Consider the following 21,478-nt stretch of genomic DNA (forward strand, 5'->3'; position numbering starts at 1 on the left):
ACTTAATGTTCTACTTTACTTAATAAATTCTAATGAGAAAATGGGTTTTGAAATACAGTTTTTAATTTGAGTCCCTCAAATTTTTTATAATTTTATTTAAGTCTCTTAATAAGAAAAAAATTAAAGTATAGAGTTTAGGGTGATAAATTTTTAGTGGAGTAGGACATTAAAATTTTGCTCATAATTATTTCCAGCAAAACTATTTTTGTACAATCATCATGAAATTTATTGATGTAATTTGGGGCAAGGTTCACGTGTACACGCGAAACATCCAATTACTTGAAATGCCGCAACTACTCATTTTTCTCAATTATTCCTATAACATTAATCTTTTTCTTTTTCTCAGCTAAAATAAGAAAAATTATTAAAAACATTAGTGCTTTTTTTTTCTTCATATAAATAAACATTCGATTTGCCAAGTACAGCAGTAAAAGTTGAGGATTTGAGTTGGGAATCCAATTTTCAAGGCATTAGAACTGTATGTTTCCTAACATTCGTCAATTTAATTATATATTCTAATAATTATTTAGATTTATTTATAATTCTAATTTTAGTTATATTTTAATTTTTAAATAATTCGATAATTATTAGAAAATAACATTAAATTCATCTTGTTGTCTAACCATACCTATTATTCCAAAAATATATTTATATTTTTATAATTGAATTTAAATAAAAATCCATATATAAATTGGATTCACTTCACTAGAATAATCCTAATTAAGAGAAAACAAGACACATTTGATAAATTTTAATCTTTATTAATAAATAGAGAGAATTGCTAAAAATTAAAACTGAAAAGAGAATAAAGAGAAAAGAAGAGATACAATGGGATTTCCATTTTATTGCAAAAGAAGATCCAGTAAGCTTCCTGCTGCACATTTCTATATTTGCATAATTTATATAGCCTTTTAAAACTTTCACTTCTCTCTCAGACCAAGCAATTATTTAGTACACTCCTTAGTTTTATCTTCTTCATCACCATTTTTGTATAACACCAAAACCCCACCTCTCAGACACCACAGCCATTGTTCTAAAACCAAAAAAAAAAAATGGGGAGAGGAAGAGTGGAGCTGAAGAGGATAGAAAACAAGATCAACAGACAAGTGACCTTCTCTAAGAGAAGAAATGGTTTGCTTAAGAAAGCTTATGAGCTTTCTGTTCTTTGTGATGCTGAGGTTGCTCTTATCATCTTCTCTAGTCGTGGCAAGCTCTACGAGTTTGGCAGTTCAGGGTAGGGAGTACATATATGTATGTATGTATGTTACTGTATAACCAAATGATGTTTCTTAATTAGCTGATTCTTCTTCTTCTTCTTCCTTCATTTTCTCTGTGGGTTTTTTAATTTTTGCTTTCTTCCATCTTTCTCTATTCTTTAGCTTTATATACTGGCATATTACTAGTGTTTTTCTTTTACCGTTAATTAAGATTAATGGGTCATTTACATATACTTTAGTTATTTGTTATCTCTGACTTAACTGCAAACATGACCAAAATCTGGGCCTTGTCATGAATTTCCTTGGCTTTTACGAGATCATTCATGGGAAAACCTGAATTTACCAGTGACCGATCGACACGTTTCATCTCATATCCGAAACAATAAAAGAACTTCCTTTTATTTCTAACTCTTAACCGGGTCTTCAGCTGCCTTGTGAAGTGTTTTTAGTTTTTCACTCATTAGTGTTGGAACACTAGTACCAAAACTGACTCTTTCCTTCCACTTGAAAGCTGAAAGAAGGATAAACAGAAAAAGAAAAAGAAAACCCAGTATGAATTATGATGACTTTTCTCAGAATCCAATCAAAAGACTAGGTTTTTGCTTTATGACCTCTTAGGCTCTGTGCAAGATCTAGGGTTTTGCTTCTTTTCCCTTTACATTCTCCAGATAAAACAAACAAACAAACAAAAAAGAAGCAGCAGCATGAACTAGTACTGAGTAGTCGGTGGAGAAATCAGGATGGTTCTTTTGTCTTCACGTCTTTTAATCCTTCGATCTTCTGGTTTAACCATTGCTTCTACTTTCTACTTTTCCAGTATTTTTCACCACCAATAATATCAATGTTGCGGTGGTTGTAGGGGCTTAGAAAATCAAACACCCCCCACTTAGATATTCGGCTTTCGCTTGATTCTGGGGGATTTTTAAGGATTATTTTGCGCTTCAACCCTTTTTTTTTTTTTTTTACTACGAATTCTTGCCTTGTTTTATGTATCGTCCTCTTAGACTGTTTGTTTTCATCACCCTCTCTTTCTCTCTTGTTTTACGCTTCACCCAATATATCTGGATTCTGCTTACCATTAACTAAAATACACACTAGTTTAGGCCACGCTTCTGTTTCATTCTCCGTAGTTCCTTTTTTTTTTTCGTTTGAGCCCTTTTACAAGATGTAATGTCAAATTTGCAGCTTGAGATCTAGGTTTTACTGTTAGAAAATAATGGTGCTACATGGTGTCTTGTCCAGCTTTAACACAATTCTTACATTTAATAGGTTTATATATGGAGAGATGATATGGTAACTTTGTAGTTCCTTTTTTTGCAGTATGAGCAAGACCCTTGAGCGATACCAGCGTTGCTGCTTTACTCCTCAAGACAACAGCCTTGAACGCGAAACACAGGTTTTTTTGGTCACTACATTTTTTCGAGTCTTGTAGTGATTCCAGTATTCCAATTATTACGTAATAAGGTTATCTGTTATCTGTAAATAAATATACTGCCATTATTAGTGATGAGCTTGACTTTGTCTTCTTGCATATCGATACAGAATTGGTACCAAGAGGTAACCAAGTTAAAGGCAAAATATGAAGCACTGCAACGCACTCAAAGGTTATATGTTGTTTTCAAAGCAAAACCATATTATTTGTCAAAAAAAATAAAAATAAAAAAAGGTTTTATTGACTTGTTGAATATAAGTAATGATCTCTATTCATTTTATATATATGTTTATATCAGGCATTTGCTTGGAGAAGATCTTGGACCATTGAATGTTAAGGAGCTGCAAAACCTTGAGAAACAGCTTGAAGGAGCTCTTGCACTGGCTAGACAAAGGAAGGTACTTTCTTGCATGTGTTTATAAACAAGCCCTACTAAGTTTTTTTTGCTACTTTCACAAGGTTTATATTATATAATATATATTAAGCTATTCCTAGTAATTTTATTCACTTACATGCATGTGAATTTTCTGGCATTCATTTTTCTTAACTGCAGACACAGATCATGATAGAACAAATGGAAGACCTCCGTAAAAAGGTACTTAAGCAAGTAGTAATATATTATTATTATTATTATTATTATTATTATTATTATTATTATTATTATTATTTCCCAGTAACAATACAATTTTACCAAGATATCATTCCAATGGTGCTGAAATGTTGATAAACTTTCATCTTATTTACCCATTTCCTCACAAACAAGGATCATGCTTAACTTCTTTTGCTTTGCACCCAAGGTTTGGCTTCATGAACTCATATCTAACAGCTGCTTTTCATATTTTGGCAGGAGCGTGAGCTTGGAGACCTTAACAAACAGCTGAAAATCAAGGTTAAACTTGATTAGCAAACATCCCTTTTTCACTTAAACTTTCATCTTATGTACACTACCACCAGTAAATGAAAAATGTTAATTGATTCCACATTTGCACTTTGGACACTATATATAAAGCTAATGTTTTCCCTGTATTTTCGGAGTTTCAGCTAGAGGCAGAAGGACAAAACCTCAAAACAATCCAAGGTTTATGGAGTAGTGGTGCAGCAGCTGAAACTAGCAACTTTCCTCTGCATCCTTCTCACCCACATCCTATGGATTGTGATCATGAACCTGTTCTGCAAATAGGGTAACCATTGTTATATACACAAACAAATAATTTGAACCTGTTTGGATGGTTTGAATCCATAAGTGCACAATTTCAATAGACAGTCGGTATCCCTCAAAACATAGTCTATATATCAAGCTCTACAAACCAAGAGGCAACCCCTCTTCAATGCATAACAACAGGAACTAGATGTTACGAGGAATATGACCATGTGAAAGAAAACCATGACATTGGATATTATTGAATGTTAAAAGCTCATCACAATTTTTTTGTTCTTTTTTTTCTTTTTCATATTATTTATTTTAGAAAACTTGTGAGTTCTGACCAACTTCTGCGTGTTGCATCAGGTACCATCACTTTGTTCAGGCTGAAGGATCTTCAGTCCCAAAAAGCATGGCCGGTGAGACCAACTTCATCCACGGATGGGTCATTTGAGCCCTCTCCTAAAAGCAACACAGCTAAATATAATATATATATATATATATATATAATATTTTTGTGATTTTTGTCTCTTGTTTTTTGTTTGGGATTTGTAATATTGCCATCATATATATATATAGAGACAGCTTGTTCAAGTGTACAACATAAGAAAACATGCATGGATCTTAAGGAGCATTTCTCCTCTATTGTGATATATACCGTTGCCTATATATATACAGCTTTTTACTGTTATATTTCAATTTCAGGCACTATTACCATTTGAGCCTTCAAAATTGTTTCTGTTGATAAGTTAAGTGTGCGGTATTCAATCAACCGAAACATCATGAGAAAAAGAAAATGTCCAATAATTGAGTATTCATAGCCATTCAAATTGGATTTAAAGAAAGGAAAAGCAAGTTGGAACAGTGGGTTGAATATCTCTAGTCCCAAAAGTGGGTTGAGCCAGCAAAGCCCAATATTAATATGTGGATTACAGCCCATATACTCCCACCAGATTTTTTTGCCTTTCATTTTCAAACGCGGAAGTTTCACTCTTCACCAATCTTATAGCAATCGTACCGTCTTAGAGCATCGATTTTTCGTTCAACTTAATGAATCCTTGGCTCATGCAAAAATTTTAAAATTTTAATTTATAAAAATATATAAATATATTCGATTTTTTAATTAATTCAACTTGTTTTTATATATTAAACTATTCATTAATTTTAAAGTAATGATTAAATTGTGAATTTTATTTCAATTAATCAATCTAATCTAATTTTGACAATTATGTTTTTACCTCTCGAGTTGACATATAAAAATAAAAAAAGTAACTGATAACTTAGAAGTCCTCAAATCTTTTTCCTCTATATATTTTAAGGTAAATTATTAAAATAATTATTTTTGTTTATCTCAAATTACATTTTAGTCTGTTAATGTGTTGTAACATTTTAGTCATTAAGCTGTTAATTGTCATTAACGGTGTAACAGTAAGTTGCCACGGCACATTAAATCATCATTTCATACAAAAATTTAGGTTAAATTATACAATTGGTAATCATATTTTTTTTGGAGCAATTTTTTTTTTCTTTTATGTTCTTTTTAACTTTTTTTCTTCTTCTTTTTCCAATCTCTTATGCTTATCCCTTGTTTTCCTCCTTTCTCCATCTCTTTTGTTGGAAAAATTGTAATTTATGAGAATTTTGAGGCATATTCTCAATTGATAAAGATGAAGAGTTGAATCATAAAATTATGGTTTCATATTCTACTCCATGAGACCTTTACAACGATATATCAAATGCTCAAAATGGTTGAGTGATGAATGAGAAATTGATGCTCAAAGTAAGCTACTTGAAAATATTTGTTGAGGAAAATAAAAGTTTAGATCTCACATTGGTTAAATACTAAGTGTGAGATGTATATATATATATATATAAAGAGTAATTGAATGATTAAGTTTGAAATTTTCCAAACGTGGTTGGGGTTCAACTCTATATAAAATTTTATTTAAAAGGACATATTTTGATTTTAATTTATTCTAATCAATTTGATTTAATTGCCCTTTCAATGCAACTTTTCTCTCCAAAATTCTTCTATTTTTCTCTCCATATTTTCCAACGGTTCGGTGATAGAAAAATGCATTGTTTGTTCGTTGATCACTACAGAGGTGCTATACTTCGATCATCATGTTGTTGTATCCTGAGAGACATTCGACCAACGTTTCTCCAAGTACCATAGGAGTGGCTAAATTTGTCTTAAGGAAATTATGTAAAACATGCCTCAACATCTAGTAAAACTCGTTTCTTCTTTTTGATTTCTAATTTTGTTATGTTATTTATTGATTTTTCATAACCGATAATCTAAATATAAATTATTCATTTATTTTATTTTATATACATAAATGTTTGTTTATATTTATATATTTTTGTTCGGTAACATGTTTTCTCCAACACTTTTAACGTAGCTTTCCTATATTTTACATTTGTTAAAACTAAAGGGATAGAAGAAAAGGAAAATAAATAAAGAAAAATAAAAATTAAATTGTTAAAAAATTAAAGTATAAAGACTAGTTTTAACAAATGAAAAATATAGAAAAACTATGTTAAAAGAGATGGAGAAGGGAGGAAGAGAGAAAGAAACAAAAGAGAAGGAGAAACAACGAAAAAAAAATAAGAAAGTTAAAAAGAATATAAAAGAAAAAAATTAAATTGCTCAAAACAAAAAATACGATGACCAATTGTATAATTCAACTTAAAATTTTTTGTTTGAAATGATAATTTAATATGCCACGTTAACTTACTATTACACCGTTAACGACAATTAATGACTTAGCGATTAAAATATTACAACACTAAAATATAACTGAGGTAAACAAAAGTTACCCTTTATTTTAAATATACAAGTTTTAGATTTAGGATTTTATGATTTTAGGAGGTAAATTTTATAAAAAAATATATTTATTTTTAAAATTACATTAACAAAAATGCAAATGATAAATGAAAAAGTACCAATACTAACAAGTTGTTTTAGAGAGTCCTTAATTTACTCTATTGGGTTTATGGAATTGGAAAAGCTTAAACCTTGAATTTTAGACTTAATAGCATGCAAAATCAAATTGTGCCATCTAAAATGTAAATCCGAGATTTTGGCCTTTGGTTCGTTCGACACTATCACCATACCCGCCCTTCTAAGGCTACGCCCGACTCTCAAAGCTAGCTAGGAAGGACTAACCCTCCTATCTCCAGCCATCCACCCTCAAAACGTCACCACTTTGCTCTCTCGCTTCTCCATCTTGACCACTGGAGATTCCGAATGATGGGCCTCGAACGAAAGCTCGAGTTTTTTGAGGTTGCTCATGGCAGTCGACGGTTTGGCCGTTGAGTAGCCGATTGCCACTCCCTTCGCCATATCCTATTCACTTCCATGTTGCCGGCGATCGACCATTTTCCAACAGGAAAGGCACGATATTTCGAAATAATAACTTCTTGGCCAGGCGTGTAGCCTTGATTTCGCCTTACGGAGTGATAGCTTTCACGAAATGAAATATTGTATAATAATAATAAACCTTAAGAATTTCAAAGGAAAAAATATCATTTGCTGATCAACTAAATCATTAGACACTGAACCAACTTTCTTAATTAATATCTGCACAAATATATAGAGGTTAATACAGATGTGGGATCGTTTCAATGCCATCGTCTAAATATAAGGATATAGCAAATTTTCGGCCATTCATGCTCGTTAGAGTTTTTCAATGAGCATTTTCACTTGCCATGACGTTGCTGATATGAACTTTTATTGGATGCTAATGCAACAAAAAAGGCTGCTTCCTTAATAAATGAACTTTTTAGCATGCATGGGATAAGTTGGCAATGCCATCAATCTGTTGAGTTGGGTTGCACGATCCGTTTAGCTCTCCCTTCTGGTAGTCCGATGAATAGTTCAGTCTCCACGTCGGAGCTCGGATTGCTTTCATCATTTGCTTCTTCATTCTCATTCACCTCCTTTGATCCTTTCCCTGGCAACAGACCGTACTGACAAACACGGCATTGTAGTTGATATCAATGGCATGGATACATGAGACAATGTGCTTGCAATCAAATCCCAATTACTTATGGGCTTATTGCAAAGCTAAGGCTTACCTTTTCACAAAGCTTTGCATTTTCAGCGGCTAGGACTTCCTCCTGCGATTTGGCCAAAAACATTAACACAGTTGTTAGCAAACAGCTCGTCACTCATTCAAGGAAACTTGTATTTATATATTTTAGTATGTAGAGATCTTATATCATGTTATACAGAATGCTCAACACCGAGGCATTACCTTTTCTTTCAATTTCTCTATTTGGTCCTTGAAAACTTTGGCCTGGAAAGTAGAGAAAGGGTTAATAACAAGTTTAAGCTTTCAAATTTGTAGGATGTTGGTTGGTATTGTTAAATGTTAACCTTTCTGGCTCTGACGCGGGTTACGCTCCTTTCCAATTGTTGTTCAATCTGTTGTAGTTCTTCTAGTGTGCATGAACCCAAATTCTCTCCCAGCAGCTTCCTGAGGCAAATTCACACTCAAATCTCCCTTCAGTCTTTCAATGTATTACACATCACTAACCACAAAATTTAAGAAAGGAGAGGGCGGGGGGACTAGGTCTAATACCGTCTTGAAACTTCAAGAAGCTCTATTTTCTTCAGCATCTTTTCTGCTTCAGTCTTCAGATGCTGCCATTTCAGTCAATGTGCATGAAAAAAAAAACAACTAAACCCCGATCAGTATGATACTATTATATGCCGTGTTATAACAGACAATACTCCTCATGACCAATCCAAACTGGCACGTCTTATGGTCTACGCTGTGGCAATTGAGGGCAATAACTAGCCAATGGATGTACACTCACATATATTACTTTGGATTAATTCGAATGTATGTGTTAAATTAAAATCAGGTATGTTAAATATTTTTTAAGTTATATATATATATATATTTTAAAAAACATCACTGTTCAAATACATATCAAACACGAAAAAAGTGTAAATTTTTTTTTTTTTAAAAGTGACTATACATAATATATAGAAAAAAAAGACATGCATAGAATTTTACTAGGTGAAAAGGTTAGGGTTTCACCTAAGGTGTTGACATGTTCCGCGCTCATAATTAACGAAAACTTACGCATGGAATATATTTCGATTAAAAAGTAAATAAAAGGGGTAAAGGAACCTTAACCTGCATGCTTTGTTCAGTTGGCTTGACTCGATTATCCTTGGTATGCCTCAAGTAACGTGCTATTGTCTCCTGCATGCTAAAGAATGAAATCCAATGCCGACCCCAATCAATGAAAATCTCTTGTTTCAGAAAATAAGAAACACCACTCCAAGTATTAAAAGCTTCAAATAAGAACATAGGAACCATGCAATAAAAATATAGACCAACAGTTCCCAGAATATCATATGGTCTTGTATGTTGACTCGAAAGGTAACCAGCAGGTAAACTATGGTTCCCCTCAATTTACATTAGCTGAAAGAGCCATCATTGGTTTAAACTATGTCATGCGGAGACAAAGTTAAAATGATGACCTACTTAGTATTCCCTGCTAATTATGCTAGAAAATTGTGTGACTGTAAGTCAATTATTGCATGTGCTTCTCAAATAGGACTCTGGATGGATATGCCAATTGCCAAGAGATTGGTTGGTTACTACAATAGTCCTTTGCACTTTCAAAAAATAAATAAAAGGATAAAGCAATCAACTTTAGCTATATAATGGTTTTCTTTATCCATTATAGATCATATCATCTTCATGCAATAGTGAGTTAGTGACAGCCACAAGTAAATTTTAGGCCCCTATTTATATACAAACATGCAATGGTGATTGCAAACAGTACTGAAGACAAAGTTTTAACTATTTTCATGGTGGGTTTGGATGGTTGAAGATGTGACTCCCAAAATAGTATGATAGAAACAAAGATATCTACTAATAGCACAAGCATTGTTTCCCACATCAAAAGTCAAAATAAGTCACCCTTCCACTTTAGGAAAGGGTAGATTGTCTAAAGTTACAACTCTTTCGTCCCTACCTACTTACCAGTCTTGAAATTGAAATAGTGTTATGCTTATACACAAGAATTTCTTTATATTACCCTAAAGTTAATAACAGTGCCTGATAGGTCAACAAAAGTTGTATCTATTTTTCTTGGGTAAAACATTATGGTTTTGGAGAAGGAATAGGTTAGATTTCACTTCGTCGTAGCTCACAAGCTAGCAATTGAGTTACTAAAAGAACTGACATTTCTTAATTGTTCTTACAATTAATCTTATGTTAAAACAGCATCAAATATAGTTTGACTTGGTTCTTGGAAACCCCACATGAATTACCAACATTAATCTTGACAGGCATTCACACATCAACTCAAACCTGTATCGTATGAAATATTGAAGGATACTTTAAAACAGTTTTTGTTAGATCAAACAACCCTAGGTTGCAAATCCTGCATATAAACTAATATTATATTATATGTACACACATATATGTAATTGATAATTTATTAAATGGGGGGGGGGGATTGTCAAATTAACTAGAGAAATGGGAAACACAAATTAGCGGGATGTTTTAGATGCAAAGGTAATCGTACCTAGAGCTTGCAAATTCATAGGGCTTGCCTCTGGGAGAGAAAATTATAAGAGCAACCTCAACATCACAAAGAACTGATAGCTCAAACGCCTTCTTTAGCAAACCATTTCGACGCTTAGAGAAGGTCACTTGCCTGCTTGTAGGGTTCTCTATGCGCTTCATTTGAGTCTTTCCCCTCACCATCTTCACTATAGACAGAAACAGAAAAATTAACAAAACATGAAACATAGCAAGAATGTTAGAAGAAATCCAACCCGATAAAACCCTGAAAACCTTTTTTTTTTTCCCTTTTTGGTTCTCTTTTAATGTTGTTAGAAGAAAAACAAGCCAAGTAAACTGAGAAATAATAGAGATTTGTATGGTAATACGAGGGTGAGGAAACTGAGGGATAAGTTGGTGGTTTCATTGCTTCAATGAAAACAACACACAAAAAAACAGAATGTTCTTTGGTGTAAACTGTACTGGAAAAAAAACCCCAAAATTTGTGGGAAAAAAAATCCCCATAGGCCATAGTCCATGATAAAATGAGAGCAAAAAGAAGAAAACCTTACCAGAAAAGCAAGGCAAGAACTTCCAACTTCTTCTATGTTCTTCTGAAGAAAAAAAAGAAAGAAAAGTGATGAATAAGAACAAAGGAGATGAGGGAACAAAAGCTATAAAATTCAACAAACATTTTGAAGAAATTTAAAGGTGTATGAATTATGATCTGATCCCTTCAAAGTTCAAACATAGCTTTGAAGAAGTAAACGTGAAAAAAAGAGCTCATCAAACTAAAAAAACTTACATACCAAAGAAACAAAAAAAAAAATGGGAAAGAAGAAACCCAGAAAGCCTAGAAAAGAAAAAAAGACCAAATCCAGGAAAAAAACCAAAATAACAAAGAAAACTTCTTGTTTATGAAGATCACTCAGAAGACCCAAGATTAGAAATTATTATTTTGATTGGTTTATAAGGACAGTCCCTTTTGTTAGTAACCAAAAATAATAATAAAAAAAAAAACCCAAAACCACAAACATCAACCTTTTATTATTCATCTATCCTTTAGCTTTTATCTTGCTTCCTCTATCACTGTAGAGCAAAGAGCATATACTTGTATATATAGTAAATTAAAAATAAAATATCTTTTTGTCTGAAACCTAATATGTTACTTATTTTGGTAAACTCATAATACAAACCCAAAAGATAGAACTACATAAAAATGGAAAATTTTACTAAAAGAATGTAAAGAAATGGTTTAAAGAGACAGAAACGGAAACCAACTTGCTGGAAAAGCAAAAGTCCAAGCTATTTATAATAATCAAACAAACAGACTTACATTGTGTAGCGTAAGAATAGCTGAATTGGGATTTTCCTTTATGCTATCCCTTGCGGTTGAAGTTAAAAGAAAGAAAGCAGCTCGGAGTTAAAAATGGGAATTGCAATAATACAATATTAGAAAACAGGTCGATGTGGTTCGTACAATTCCGTACTTCGGGCCAATGAGGTTTCGAAAGCTCACAAAAGGTTATTTTCACTTTTTATTTGTATTCAGCCAAATACCTGGAAAAATAAGTTAAACACAAAAACAAAGAGCTGAAGGAGGACCACTCCTCAACCATCCTTTTTTTCTGGTGAAGGGTAAAGCATTTAGGTTGATTAAAAACCCACTTTTATTTATTAAATCGTTTTTTAAGAAAAAAATAATTTTACCCTTTATTAATTACAATTCTGTTTATTACTCTATATTTGTGCACGTGTATCTTAATGGTTGTGCCGGAACTCTTAAAATAAAAATTATTTTATTTAAATTTTTATAATTTATAAAATTTTAAATAATTAATAATAAAATTGCATTTTCACCCTCTCAAAAATAATAAAAAATATTAATTTAATCTTTTAAAAATTATAAAATATAAACTATTAAAATTGTGAATTTACATTTTTGCTATCGTAAAACATACAATTTAATTTCAGCCCTACAAAAAAATTTCTACCTACGTCATTGTGTATCTTCTATTTTGTGAATGAAAGTTTATTACCTTTCGGAATTAATCTAATAACTATCATCAAAATTAATTATCATTGGATTGTTAAATTGTATTTTTGTCTATCTACTAAAAATGAGTAAATTCGCTTTGTATGTTAGATGAGTGAGTAAGGGTGCTAAAATTTGGTGTATATATAAGATATAATAACAATTTTAGTCTTCAACTTTTACACATTTATTCAACTTGACACCTATTCTTTTTATTGGAAGTAAATTAGAAAAATTTTAAACTAATAAATTTAAAGAATCGTAGAGGTCTTAATAAAAAATTTTAAAAATCAATTAAGCCCTTTTAAAATTTTAAAATTATTTAAAAGATGTAAATAAAAGTTATAAAAATGTTAAAATTCTTATTAAAAATAACAATACCGCCCAATGAAGAATAACAAATTAAATTTTTCTTCCGATTTGTAGCATTTTTAGTTGGATTTAAATTTTTTCAAGAGAAAAAGGTCAAAATCAAAAGAAAAATCTAATTTGTTATTCTCCTATTGAAAAAAATAAGGGTAACATAAAATTATAATTTCATACAATCTTTTATCATATGGTTCCAATAATGCCTTTTTGTTAAACATTATCTTAACTTCTTTATTAAATGGAAAATAATGACATATGTTTCCATACAATATTGTTATCTCCAGGGCTTGATTACAACTTTAATCCCCATCTCGGGGACATATGATGGAATTAATCTTATAATATTGTAGGAGAAAATAATAAATATAAGATATATAGGCTAAATTACTAAAAAAATCCTTCAAAAACTAATTGGGTTTCTCGTTGGAAAGTACAATTTATTGGACTCTTAATTCAAAAATAATAATAAACCAAGCCTTCTGAATTGTCATGGGTGATGTAACAGTTGAGATGACATGAAGGGCTTAATTGATTATTATTATTATTATTTTACAAGGACTTAATTGAGTTAATTAAAAAAAAATCAAATAAGCCCTCCATGTCAACGTTTTTTCATGTCACTCGCCATGTCAGTAGCCACGTTATCAAAATTTTTATATCAATCACCACATCACCCATCAAATCAGTACTTAATAATCTAACAGAAACCTTAACGAAAATAACGGTTCAAAAGATCCAATTAATTATTATTTTTAAATTAAAAGTCTAATTAATTACAATTTTAAAGAACCAATTTGATTTTTAAATAGCGTAAGCACAAAAATATATCAATATTTCATCCTAGAAAATTAATTAAAATATGATAAAAAAGTTATATCAGTGAGAACTTATTCAATCTTGTGTTTACTTGTTATCGAGGCAACGTTATATCTGATCATATTTATTTATTTCGTATACAGAAACATATAACAGAATACATGTACAAATAAAAGAATGATAAAGAAAATAAGATTTTAGTGGTAATATATAAATTGTAGGCTTCAAGTGGGTACTGGGTTAGGTTTCTTTAGTGGATGAGCGAAGGCTCAAAGCCCCCACTCCCCGTCTCTGCAAAAAGATTATATCCAATAAAATAGATTTTAAAAAAATATTAAGCTGTTTAAACGAGTCTGATTTGGCCTAAATTTTTTAAGTTTATAATATTTTATATTATATTATTTTTATATGTTATGTATTATACTACATATTATTACAATATAAACATTAATAATGTTAACATAACTATAAATAAAAATGTTAAATATTAAACTAAAAATAATATAAAATGAACTTGGATTAAATATTTACAAAATTGAGTAGAATTTTATACCAATATTTTGATTCAAGCTAATCTTAAGTAAATATAAAATATCTTAATATTATACCTGAATATAATCTGACTATAAATACCTCTAGAACTACACCTACGTTTACGCATTAAGCATAAAGTTGATAAAATTATGTAATTTTTCATGTTTCAAAAGGGCTAGGCTCCGATGTCTAGATTTTTTTCACATTGTTAATCCATATTATTTGTACTTCTGTCCCTACCTTTTCTTTTACGGGCAGATTTCTACAAGAGTCGGTCTGGTAAGCTTAGTTTGATTTCGATTAGGTTTAAATAAATAACAAAATTGTATTTTGGCTCAGCTTGATTCTACCTAATCTGAATTTAATTTAAATAATAAAATGTATTTTTAAATTAAAATTTAATTATAAAAAATGTATAAAACAGCAACTAAAAAGTATGTTTTTAATATTTTATTGATTTTTAAATATTAAAACAAGATTTTTAGATGACCCAGTCCAGTCTGAAAATAAATTTAGATTTGAAAAATATTTTGAAACTAAACCTCCGACCAAACTAATCCAACCCATAAAAATACCTCTAGAGGAGATCCCATCTATATTAACCGTCTAATTTTTTTAGTGGTTTGTTTAGATATAACTTCTTTGAAAACTTGACATACCAGTACTATGGCACATTCTAATGTGAAAACCCTTGAAATATACATAAGATAGATTTTGTAAGAATAAGAGCAACTTTTGAAGGAAGTGATGGTCTTTTAAGAGTAGGAATCTTTTGTTAAGATTTTGCAATATCCTCAGCTTCAGCCAATAGAAGCTACCAGTTTTATCCAAATCTTATGGGTTGAAATATCAACTCTAATGCACAGCCTCTGCTGTTATCCTTCCATCCCAAGAAGGCGTTGCCTTCTTCAGGCCCCCAAATATCCATCAAAAACCAAGGAATTTTTAAAGGAGGAAAATTAAGTACCAACGCGTTTATTTAAAGATAGCATGTATTAGGACCATGTAAGCAACGTACAGAACAAGTTAAACAACATACTAGTACACAAAAATCTTATCAAGTCAACTGCATCAGCATGGCTCATCCACCCCATCAAACAATATCATCCAACATCTTATCGCCAGCTTTTGACAAGTTTTTACGCAGCAACCTGGGTGAGAAAATTGCTATCACCAATGGGTTCTTCCTCAGGCAGTAAAAGAAATCATCTCTGCTAATTCTCCCATCGTTGTCCGTATCAAATAGATTGAACAGCCCTTGGACCTACAAGTACCCACTGCCGCACTTAAAAATACTTTTCACAAAAAAATTCCCATTTAGTTTCTTTTCTTTACCTCATCATCATCCAGCTCTCGAAATGTGTGTCTAAGAACATCTGCCAACTGAACCAGAAGCAATAATACACAAAACCGTTAATCTTTTGATCCTAAAGGCACAAAGGTCTAAACAGATGAAAATGACCAAGTACGAAGTACAAACTATGGGAAAGTAAAGAAAGAACCACATACTTCTTTCTTCGTACAAAAGTTATCTCCATCTGTATCACATTCAGCGAAGGCTAGTTCACATGCTTGCCTGAAGAGTGGCAGCTTCAGAACATGAGCTGATCCAAATAAGAACTGCCAGAAAGAATAGAAGGTGAGTCATCTGTGGAAGCAAAATTTGCTTAAGCTGCCTTTGGACCAAAATTCAGGTGAAATTTTCACATTAAAATCAAGCACAAGAATAGAACAAGATTGAAGCTGACAGGCTAAGTAATAGCTTTCTTGTTTTATAAGGAAATCAAAAATAATCTAGTTTCTCTATTTTGTCAGGCAACCAATAACGAAAAACATGAAGTGGGGTTTCATCCATAACATGAGTATGCCTCTAAAGAGTTACCATCTGTATATCTGCTCTTAAATTTTGCTCTAATATTGAGCCATCAGCAGACTACTAAAACTTTATATCCATATTCTATAGGCAAGACAGCAGCAGCATTAGCAGCAGCGGCAATAAATCTAATTAGTCCATGCAGGAGAAGAGAAGTTTAGGTCTTCAGGTAAACCAGGTTCAATTGACGGGAATGTAGTTCATCATGTTCTTAAAGTAAAATGATTCTCTAGATATGATCGGTGCACTATAGCTCAATATTGATATGCTGCAATGATCTTGGTCAGGGAGCAACATACTAAAGTGTAGTGCTAACGAGAAGACACAAATAAACAGAACTAGGAAATCCACCGGGAGGCATGGACAGTTGAACTACCTGCTTAAATGTAATGGATCCATTCTTCTCCACATCAAGGAACCCAAAAATCTATATTCGAGAAAATAATTACAATACAAGAGAAATGAAAAAAAAAAAGTCATGAGAAAGAAAATATTACTAAGATACTTATAAGTAAACCATATCCAAACATCAACAGACAGGAAAAGGACAAATGACCTCTTCAGAAAGTGTACAAGCCTTTAGTTGTAGAACCCTTAAAAAATCATGAGGTTTAACACAGCCACTGCAAGAGAGATGATTCAAAGCTTAAAATATTACTAGAAAAAGAAAGGAACAAACATCCTTCAGGGTTTATGAATTAAAGGTGGATGGTTCTACAAGTCAGGCATTACTCTTGGTTGGCTCAGTAACAGGAAGTCAAGAATACTTCTCATCATAAATGCTTTGACAATACCTGGGGTCTGGATTCATGGAAAGAAACTTATCCAGAAAGTCCACGGCCTCCAAGCTGCTTATGTGGTATAACTGCAAAATGAGATAAAATGGTTTGAGGAGTAATTGGAGAAAAACACAGGAGTAAGCATCGTCATAGAAAGCATTATAGACATGGTTAAATCAACTTGAAAACAAAAATGTATTTTCATGGGAAGACAGAAGAATATGAGTTTGTTCAACTTTAAGGAATTTCAATGCCTAACTCACCGATTCAATTCTGGCCATTTCAACCATATAACTCCAGGGCTTGTCCTGCCAAATTTATGTTGAAACAACTATTAGCACAAATTATAAAAGTAATGAGATCCATTTCTCAGTATAAATTAACGCAAATAAATACTCAAATGCCAAGATGTTCATTACAGGATCTTTTTCCAGAAAAAAAGATAGAGCAACCAATAATTCAGAAAATGCACTAGGAGTTAGTCAATTAGTGAATAATATACTTGCTCCTCTATATCAATACATCCACTGAAAAGAAGTAACATGAATTGCCCTTTAGTGGTACTAAATTAAATGCAGTACCTTCTCCATCTTGATTCTTTTTTTCTAATTCTACCAATCTCCATCAAAAAAATTTTACAAAGCATGGACGTAAACTCAAACACCCTAAACTTTCTATATAAAACTAGTATGCTTCACCTACAATACTATTAGTAAATAGAGAAAAGTAGGGTAATATATATAACTAAAAGAATGTTCTTAAGAAACTAGAAGGTTTAATAATGACAATTCTAGCATACATAATTTACAAAATCACATCTGCAAATCTTCTAGAAGATTTATCTTAAGTAAAAATCTCTATTTTCCGCAAGTACCTAGTTTATGCAAGCTTCATTTCCAATAAATTTACTACTATAAAATAAAACAATTTCCTACACATAAGCAATTGCATAAGCAGTTAATTTAAGATATCTTTTTGGCACAAAAATTCCCAATTGCACTTCAAGATAAATTACATGTCATGGGACCCCAATTTCTAATAAAGTTAACTCCTTTCATCTATTTAGAAGTTTACAAACAACCAATGAGGGAAGCCAGACCTGTTGTAGCTGAGCAGCTTTCATGAGAAGCATTAAATCCCCATAAGAATGAGATGTTTGTACAACATTGAGTGCACTTGCCATAGCTCGACCAGTCTGCCCGCACACATATGAACCAGTAAATATTCTACAGACCCCAACATAACCAGGAAAAACAAAATTACATGTAGATTACTTTAGCATATCGAAATACATATATATGTGTATGCATGACAAGCCAATTTCTATAGAATGTACACTGGATGTCTTCTATATAACTTCCAAAGACTCACCCTCTCAGCAAAGCGGACAGCATTTTGTTTTTGATGATCAGAGGGCATAATGAGAGGAAGATACTCTACCTGTCAATTAAGAAAACTGAGTATTAGATTTAACAGATTGTAAAATTCTCTGAACTGCAGTCACAACAATGAAAATTTAAATTAGATAAGGTAGGTCGTATACCTCCATAAAATTGTGAAACTGAGTAAACATTCTAAACATGAGCTTAGGCAAAGAAATAAACCCCCTAAACAAGATAAAATAAAGATATTTAGACAATGCACAGAGAAAAAAACAAAAGAAAGGACAGTATGCTTGACCATAGAAACCAAGTCCTACCAAGATTGATCAAAGTGTACATGAGGATAACGAACAATTATGGGTTGAATTGGATGACCAGCAATGAATGCACCAAGTTGAAAAGAAATAAGGGCCTTTCCGTTAGTCGTAGTTCCCTCAGGAAATAGTAGCACTCTAGGAAATACATTACATGAAGCCCTTCTCTGTTTTTACAACCTTGAAAGCAATTTTCTGTATCAAATAGCTTATAACTTGACAAAAATCATATAAATTCACTTCATTTGAATTAATAGGTTCATGAACAATTAATCAATTCTATTGTATTCATTACCTGACTTTTATGGGGTTCAAAACAACTATGCCAGACAAGCCAAAAACGAAAAAACAAATGTCTTGAAACTTCCTACCTTTATTTCATTTACAGCATTCTTTCTTGATGTTGGTGAGAATCTATTGACATATATCACCTGCGAACGTGAAAGAATAGTTCAGTACACACATAAAGGAAATAGCAAAACAGATTATCAAAATTAGAATAGTAGATTACCTGCATTGCCCTAATAATAGTTCCAACAAACGGTATCGAATCATGGGACTCTGAGGCAACAATTGTTGGAAATAATTCATAGAAATAAAAAATTGGTTCAATATATGATACATGATTAGATACAACAACTGGAGCAATCTCCCTCGGAGCTGGTTTTCCTTTTCTTCTAATCCAATGATAACTGCAGGTAAAGACGAACAGAAACGGGAAGGGTTCCGTTCAACTTATGGTAAATAGGAAAAATATCAACCTCAAAGTAATATATTTAGATTATTTTTAACTTACCCAAAAGAGAATAAAATAAAGCGAGCGCAAACCCTAGTGACCCACATGAGTCTACACCTCCATTTGGGCATTGGATTTTGCTTATCCCTCCACCCCGCTAACGCAACCTTGGTCGCCATATAACCTACTACCAAAGACGCCCCAAACAGGACTAACCTCGCTAACGCAATCGGCAAACATAGTACGATCTTTATTACTTCGTAAATCCCGGAAATAAACGGCGTCTCGTTCCGAAACGGATCAACAGTGGTGGATGCAGGAACCGAGAACCCGCCAGACCTCAGAAACTCGTAAGGATTCGGAGAGCTGTGGTGTCCATTCTCGTTGTGGGTTCGGCCGTGATTGTGATTCTGGTGAAGAATGGTGGTTGGGAGGGAAGATTGTAGATTGGAGGGTTCGTAGTCTTGGTCGTCGTAAACAGTGAGGACAGTCTGAGGTTGATACGAAGATGGAGAAGAGAGAAGCGGTGACGTCAGATCAAGCTCCGCCATTTCACTGAACCAAAGGTGAATATCAGCGGAAAGGAACTCCTTTGTCGGGTTTCTTTCTGTGTGTGTGTTTGGATGAATGGAAAATAAAAAAGGAGGGATGTAAGGAATGATAGTGGAGTTGAGGGATTTTATATAGTGGGGCATGGGAGTTTAATTTGTTTCGTTTCTAATATAATTTTATATTTGTCGGCACGTGTGGATTATTATTATTATTAGCATCACTGTAACATTGGGATTTGGGAGGGCAGAAAGGATAATGGTTCATGGATTATTATAATCTATATTAAAATTAGATTTGTCAACAAAAAACGGAAAACGCTTTGAGCACAAAGGAAAATAGAGGAGCTATTTTGGAGCAATAGGTTGGTGAAGGAGTTCATGATTATAAGGTTTGTTGTCAGCTACGATTCTGGTAGAAAGTTGGTCTTTTATAGGGACACTTTATTGAGAGCAATAGTTATTAAACATGACTCACAATTTTTAGAGATTATAAAGTTCGTTGTCAGCGACGATTTTAGTAGAAAGTTGGTCTCTTATAGGGACACTTTGTTGAGAATAATAGTTAATAAACATGACTCACAACTTTTAGAAGATAAAACGAAACTTATGAAAACAGATTCTAAAGGGGATAAACCTATTCCAGATAATGACGTAGTTGAAGAAGAAGGTGTAATTCATATCACTTTATCTAAAGAGGAACGAAAACTCATTTGCAGTCAATGGAGAAATATGCTGATTGTTAAATTGTTTGGGAAAATAACTTGGTATCAATACCTTATATTCAAGTTGAGGCAGTTACAGAAGCTTAAAGAGAACCTAAAGTTAATTGATTTGGGCGATGATTTTTTCTTTGCTAAACTTGAGAATGATAAGGATTACGAACAAGTTATCAAGGGAGGTCTTTGGTTCATTAGAGGAAGATTCTTTGCTATGCAAAAAATGGCTTCAAACTTTAGAGCCTTAAAGGCGATGTTTAACTCCGTTGCAATGTGGATGAGGTTACCTGAACTTCCCATTGAATACTATGATCCAAAGATTTTCACAAAGATCGTTTGAAGTTTGGGAGTTCCGTTGTTGACCGGCAGCTTTACTATGTCAAGTGAGAGGGGTAAATTCACTAGATTATGAATGCAAGTTGATTTGAACAAACCATTATAATAGAAGGAAGGATACAAGGCATCAGTTATGAGAGAATTTATGTATTGTGTTTTTTTATGTGACCTAGTAGGTCTCAAATTGGAGACTTGTACACAAAGCTCACCAGTTGTGAAGGAACAACCAACAAATGTGATAGAAGATTTGACATCTTTGTTGGCAACTGAAAATGGAACTCGATGAACTATTGACGAAAAGAAGATCGTTGATATAAGGAGAGCCTAAACTTTAGGTTGTGGATGCTAGTTAATAGACACAAGCCCAAATACAAGAAAAGTTTAGAGGGCATGGGTAAAGAAATTAAGGCTTTAAAGCTTGAAAAGCAAAAAGTAATTGAAAAAATTAGGGCAAACTAGCACGTGATAGGAAAAAGGCACACTCTGCCCTAAGTTCGAGTACTCACAAGAAATTGAATTCAGGAAAAGAAAATACATTAATTAAAGGAGTCGACGTTGGTCATAAGAATCTGGGGAAAGAAAACCAACCCCCTAATTTTGCTTTTAACCGTGCCACGACATATGAATGATGAGCAGAGAATCAACATAAAATATTAGGACTTAGAATGACTTAACTGCAAGTGTGATAGGTCAATTGTAATATTTGTAAGTGTT

The 21,478-nt window shown here is 32.5% G+C and overlaps 3 protein-coding genes across 14 annotated transcripts; 1 reads left to right on the plus strand and 2 right to left on the minus strand.

The window, feature by feature from the left end:
- The first annotated feature begins 829 nt into the window (after positions 1-829).
- On the plus strand, positions 830-4,443 carry LOC108472446 (agamous-like MADS-box protein MADS3). Of its 2 annotated transcripts, none has more exons than XM_053021856.1 (8): positions 830-1,259; positions 2,538-2,613; positions 2,760-2,821; positions 2,948-3,047; positions 3,203-3,244; positions 3,497-3,538; positions 3,691-3,830; positions 4,157-4,443. In XM_053021856.1, the coding sequence occupies exons 1-8, from the start codon at positions 1,129-1,131 to the stop codon at positions 4,242-4,244; spliced, it is 681 nt and encodes a 226-aa protein (XP_052877816.1). In that variant the 5' UTR covers positions 830-1,128; the 3' UTR covers positions 4,245-4,443. The 2 variants fall into 2 exon arrangements, with proteins under 2 accessions (XP_052877816.1, XP_017629460.1); XM_017773971.2 differs by having other exon boundaries at positions 851-1,234.
- Positions 4,444-7,341: 2,898 nt separating this feature from the next.
- Positions 7,342-11,928, minus strand: LOC108472985 (MADS-box protein SOC1). 11 transcript variants are annotated; one of them, XM_017774555.2, is made up of 9 exons: positions 11,660-11,928; positions 10,896-10,937; positions 10,346-10,527; positions 8,941-9,016; positions 8,377-8,438; positions 8,172-8,271; positions 8,050-8,091; positions 7,871-7,912; positions 7,342-7,762 (listed from the first exon to the last, which is right to left on the minus strand). In XM_017774555.2, the coding sequence occupies exons 3-9, from the start codon at positions 10,525-10,527 to the stop codon at positions 7,607-7,609; spliced, it is 660 nt and encodes a 219-aa protein (XP_017630044.1). In that variant the 5' UTR covers positions 10,896-10,937; positions 11,660-11,928; the 3' UTR covers positions 7,342-7,606. The 11 variants fall into 11 exon arrangements, with proteins under 11 accessions (XP_017630044.1, XP_052877818.1, XP_017630042.1 ...); XM_053021858.1 differs by having other exon boundaries at positions 10,346-10,532; positions 10,896-10,934; positions 11,660-11,927; XM_017774553.2 differs by having other exon boundaries at positions 10,346-10,532; positions 11,660-11,924.
- A 3,123-nt stretch (positions 11,929-15,051) lies between these two features.
- On the minus strand, positions 15,052-19,873 carry LOC108474290 (lysophospholipid acyltransferase LPEAT2). Its single transcript, XM_017776261.2, has 14 exons — positions 19,222-19,873; positions 18,937-19,117; positions 18,797-18,856; positions 18,429-18,592; positions 18,273-18,336; positions 18,101-18,169; positions 17,829-17,924; positions 16,993-17,037; positions 16,745-16,815; positions 16,507-16,573; positions 16,327-16,377; positions 15,587-15,697; positions 15,413-15,460; positions 15,052-15,341 (listed from the first exon to the last, which is right to left on the minus strand). Exons 1-14 carry the CDS (start codon positions 19,854-19,856, stop codon positions 15,171-15,173), a joined length of 1,833 nt encoding a protein of 610 aa, XP_017631750.2. The 5' UTR covers positions 19,857-19,873; the 3' UTR covers positions 15,052-15,170.
- Positions 19,874-21,478: the final 1,605 nt, after the last annotated feature.

This window comes from Gossypium arboreum, chromosome 11 (assembly GCF_025698485.1).
Source record: "Gossypium arboreum isolate Shixiya-1 chromosome 11, ASM2569848v2, whole genome shotgun sequence".
Classification (NCBI taxonomy): domain Eukaryota; kingdom Viridiplantae; phylum Streptophyta; class Magnoliopsida; order Malvales; family Malvaceae; genus Gossypium; species Gossypium arboreum.

Coding starts and splice junctions, on each gene's coding strand:
- LOC108474290 (XM_017776261.2), bottom strand. CDS start 19,856: ATGCCCCACTATATAAAATCCCTCAACTCCACTATCATTCCTTACATC. Junction 16,378..16,506: donor CTTGTACACTTTCTGAAGAG/GTCATTTGTCCT, acceptor TCTCGAATATAG/ATTTTTGGGTTCCTTGATGT. Junction 15,342..15,412: donor GAGAGCTGGATGATGATGAG/GTAAAGAAAAGA, acceptor GGGTACTTGTAG/GTCCAAGGGCTGTTCAATCT.
- LOC108472446 (XM_017773971.2), top strand. CDS start 1,053: ATGGGGAGAGGAAGAGTGGAGCTGAAGAGGATAGAAAACAAGATCAAC. Junction 1,235..2,537: donor TACGAGTTTGGCAGTTCAGG/GTAGGGAGTACA, acceptor CTTTTTTTGCAG/TATGAGCAAGACCCTTGAGC. Junction 2,822..2,947: donor GCACTGCAACGCACTCAAAG/GTTATATGTTGT, acceptor TGTTTATATCAG/GCATTTGCTTGGAGAAGATC.
- LOC108472985 (XM_017774556.2), bottom strand. CDS start 10,527: ATGGTGAGGGGAAAGACTCAAATGAAGCGCATAGAGAACCCTACAAGC. Junction 9,017..10,345: donor TATGAATTTGCAAGCTCTAG/GTACGATTACCT, acceptor TTCATTCTTTAG/CATGCAGGAGACAATAGCAC. Junction 7,763..7,870: donor ATGCAAAGCTTTGTGAAAAG/GTAAGCCTTAGC, acceptor CGTGTTTGTCAG/TACGGTCTGTTGCCAGGGAA.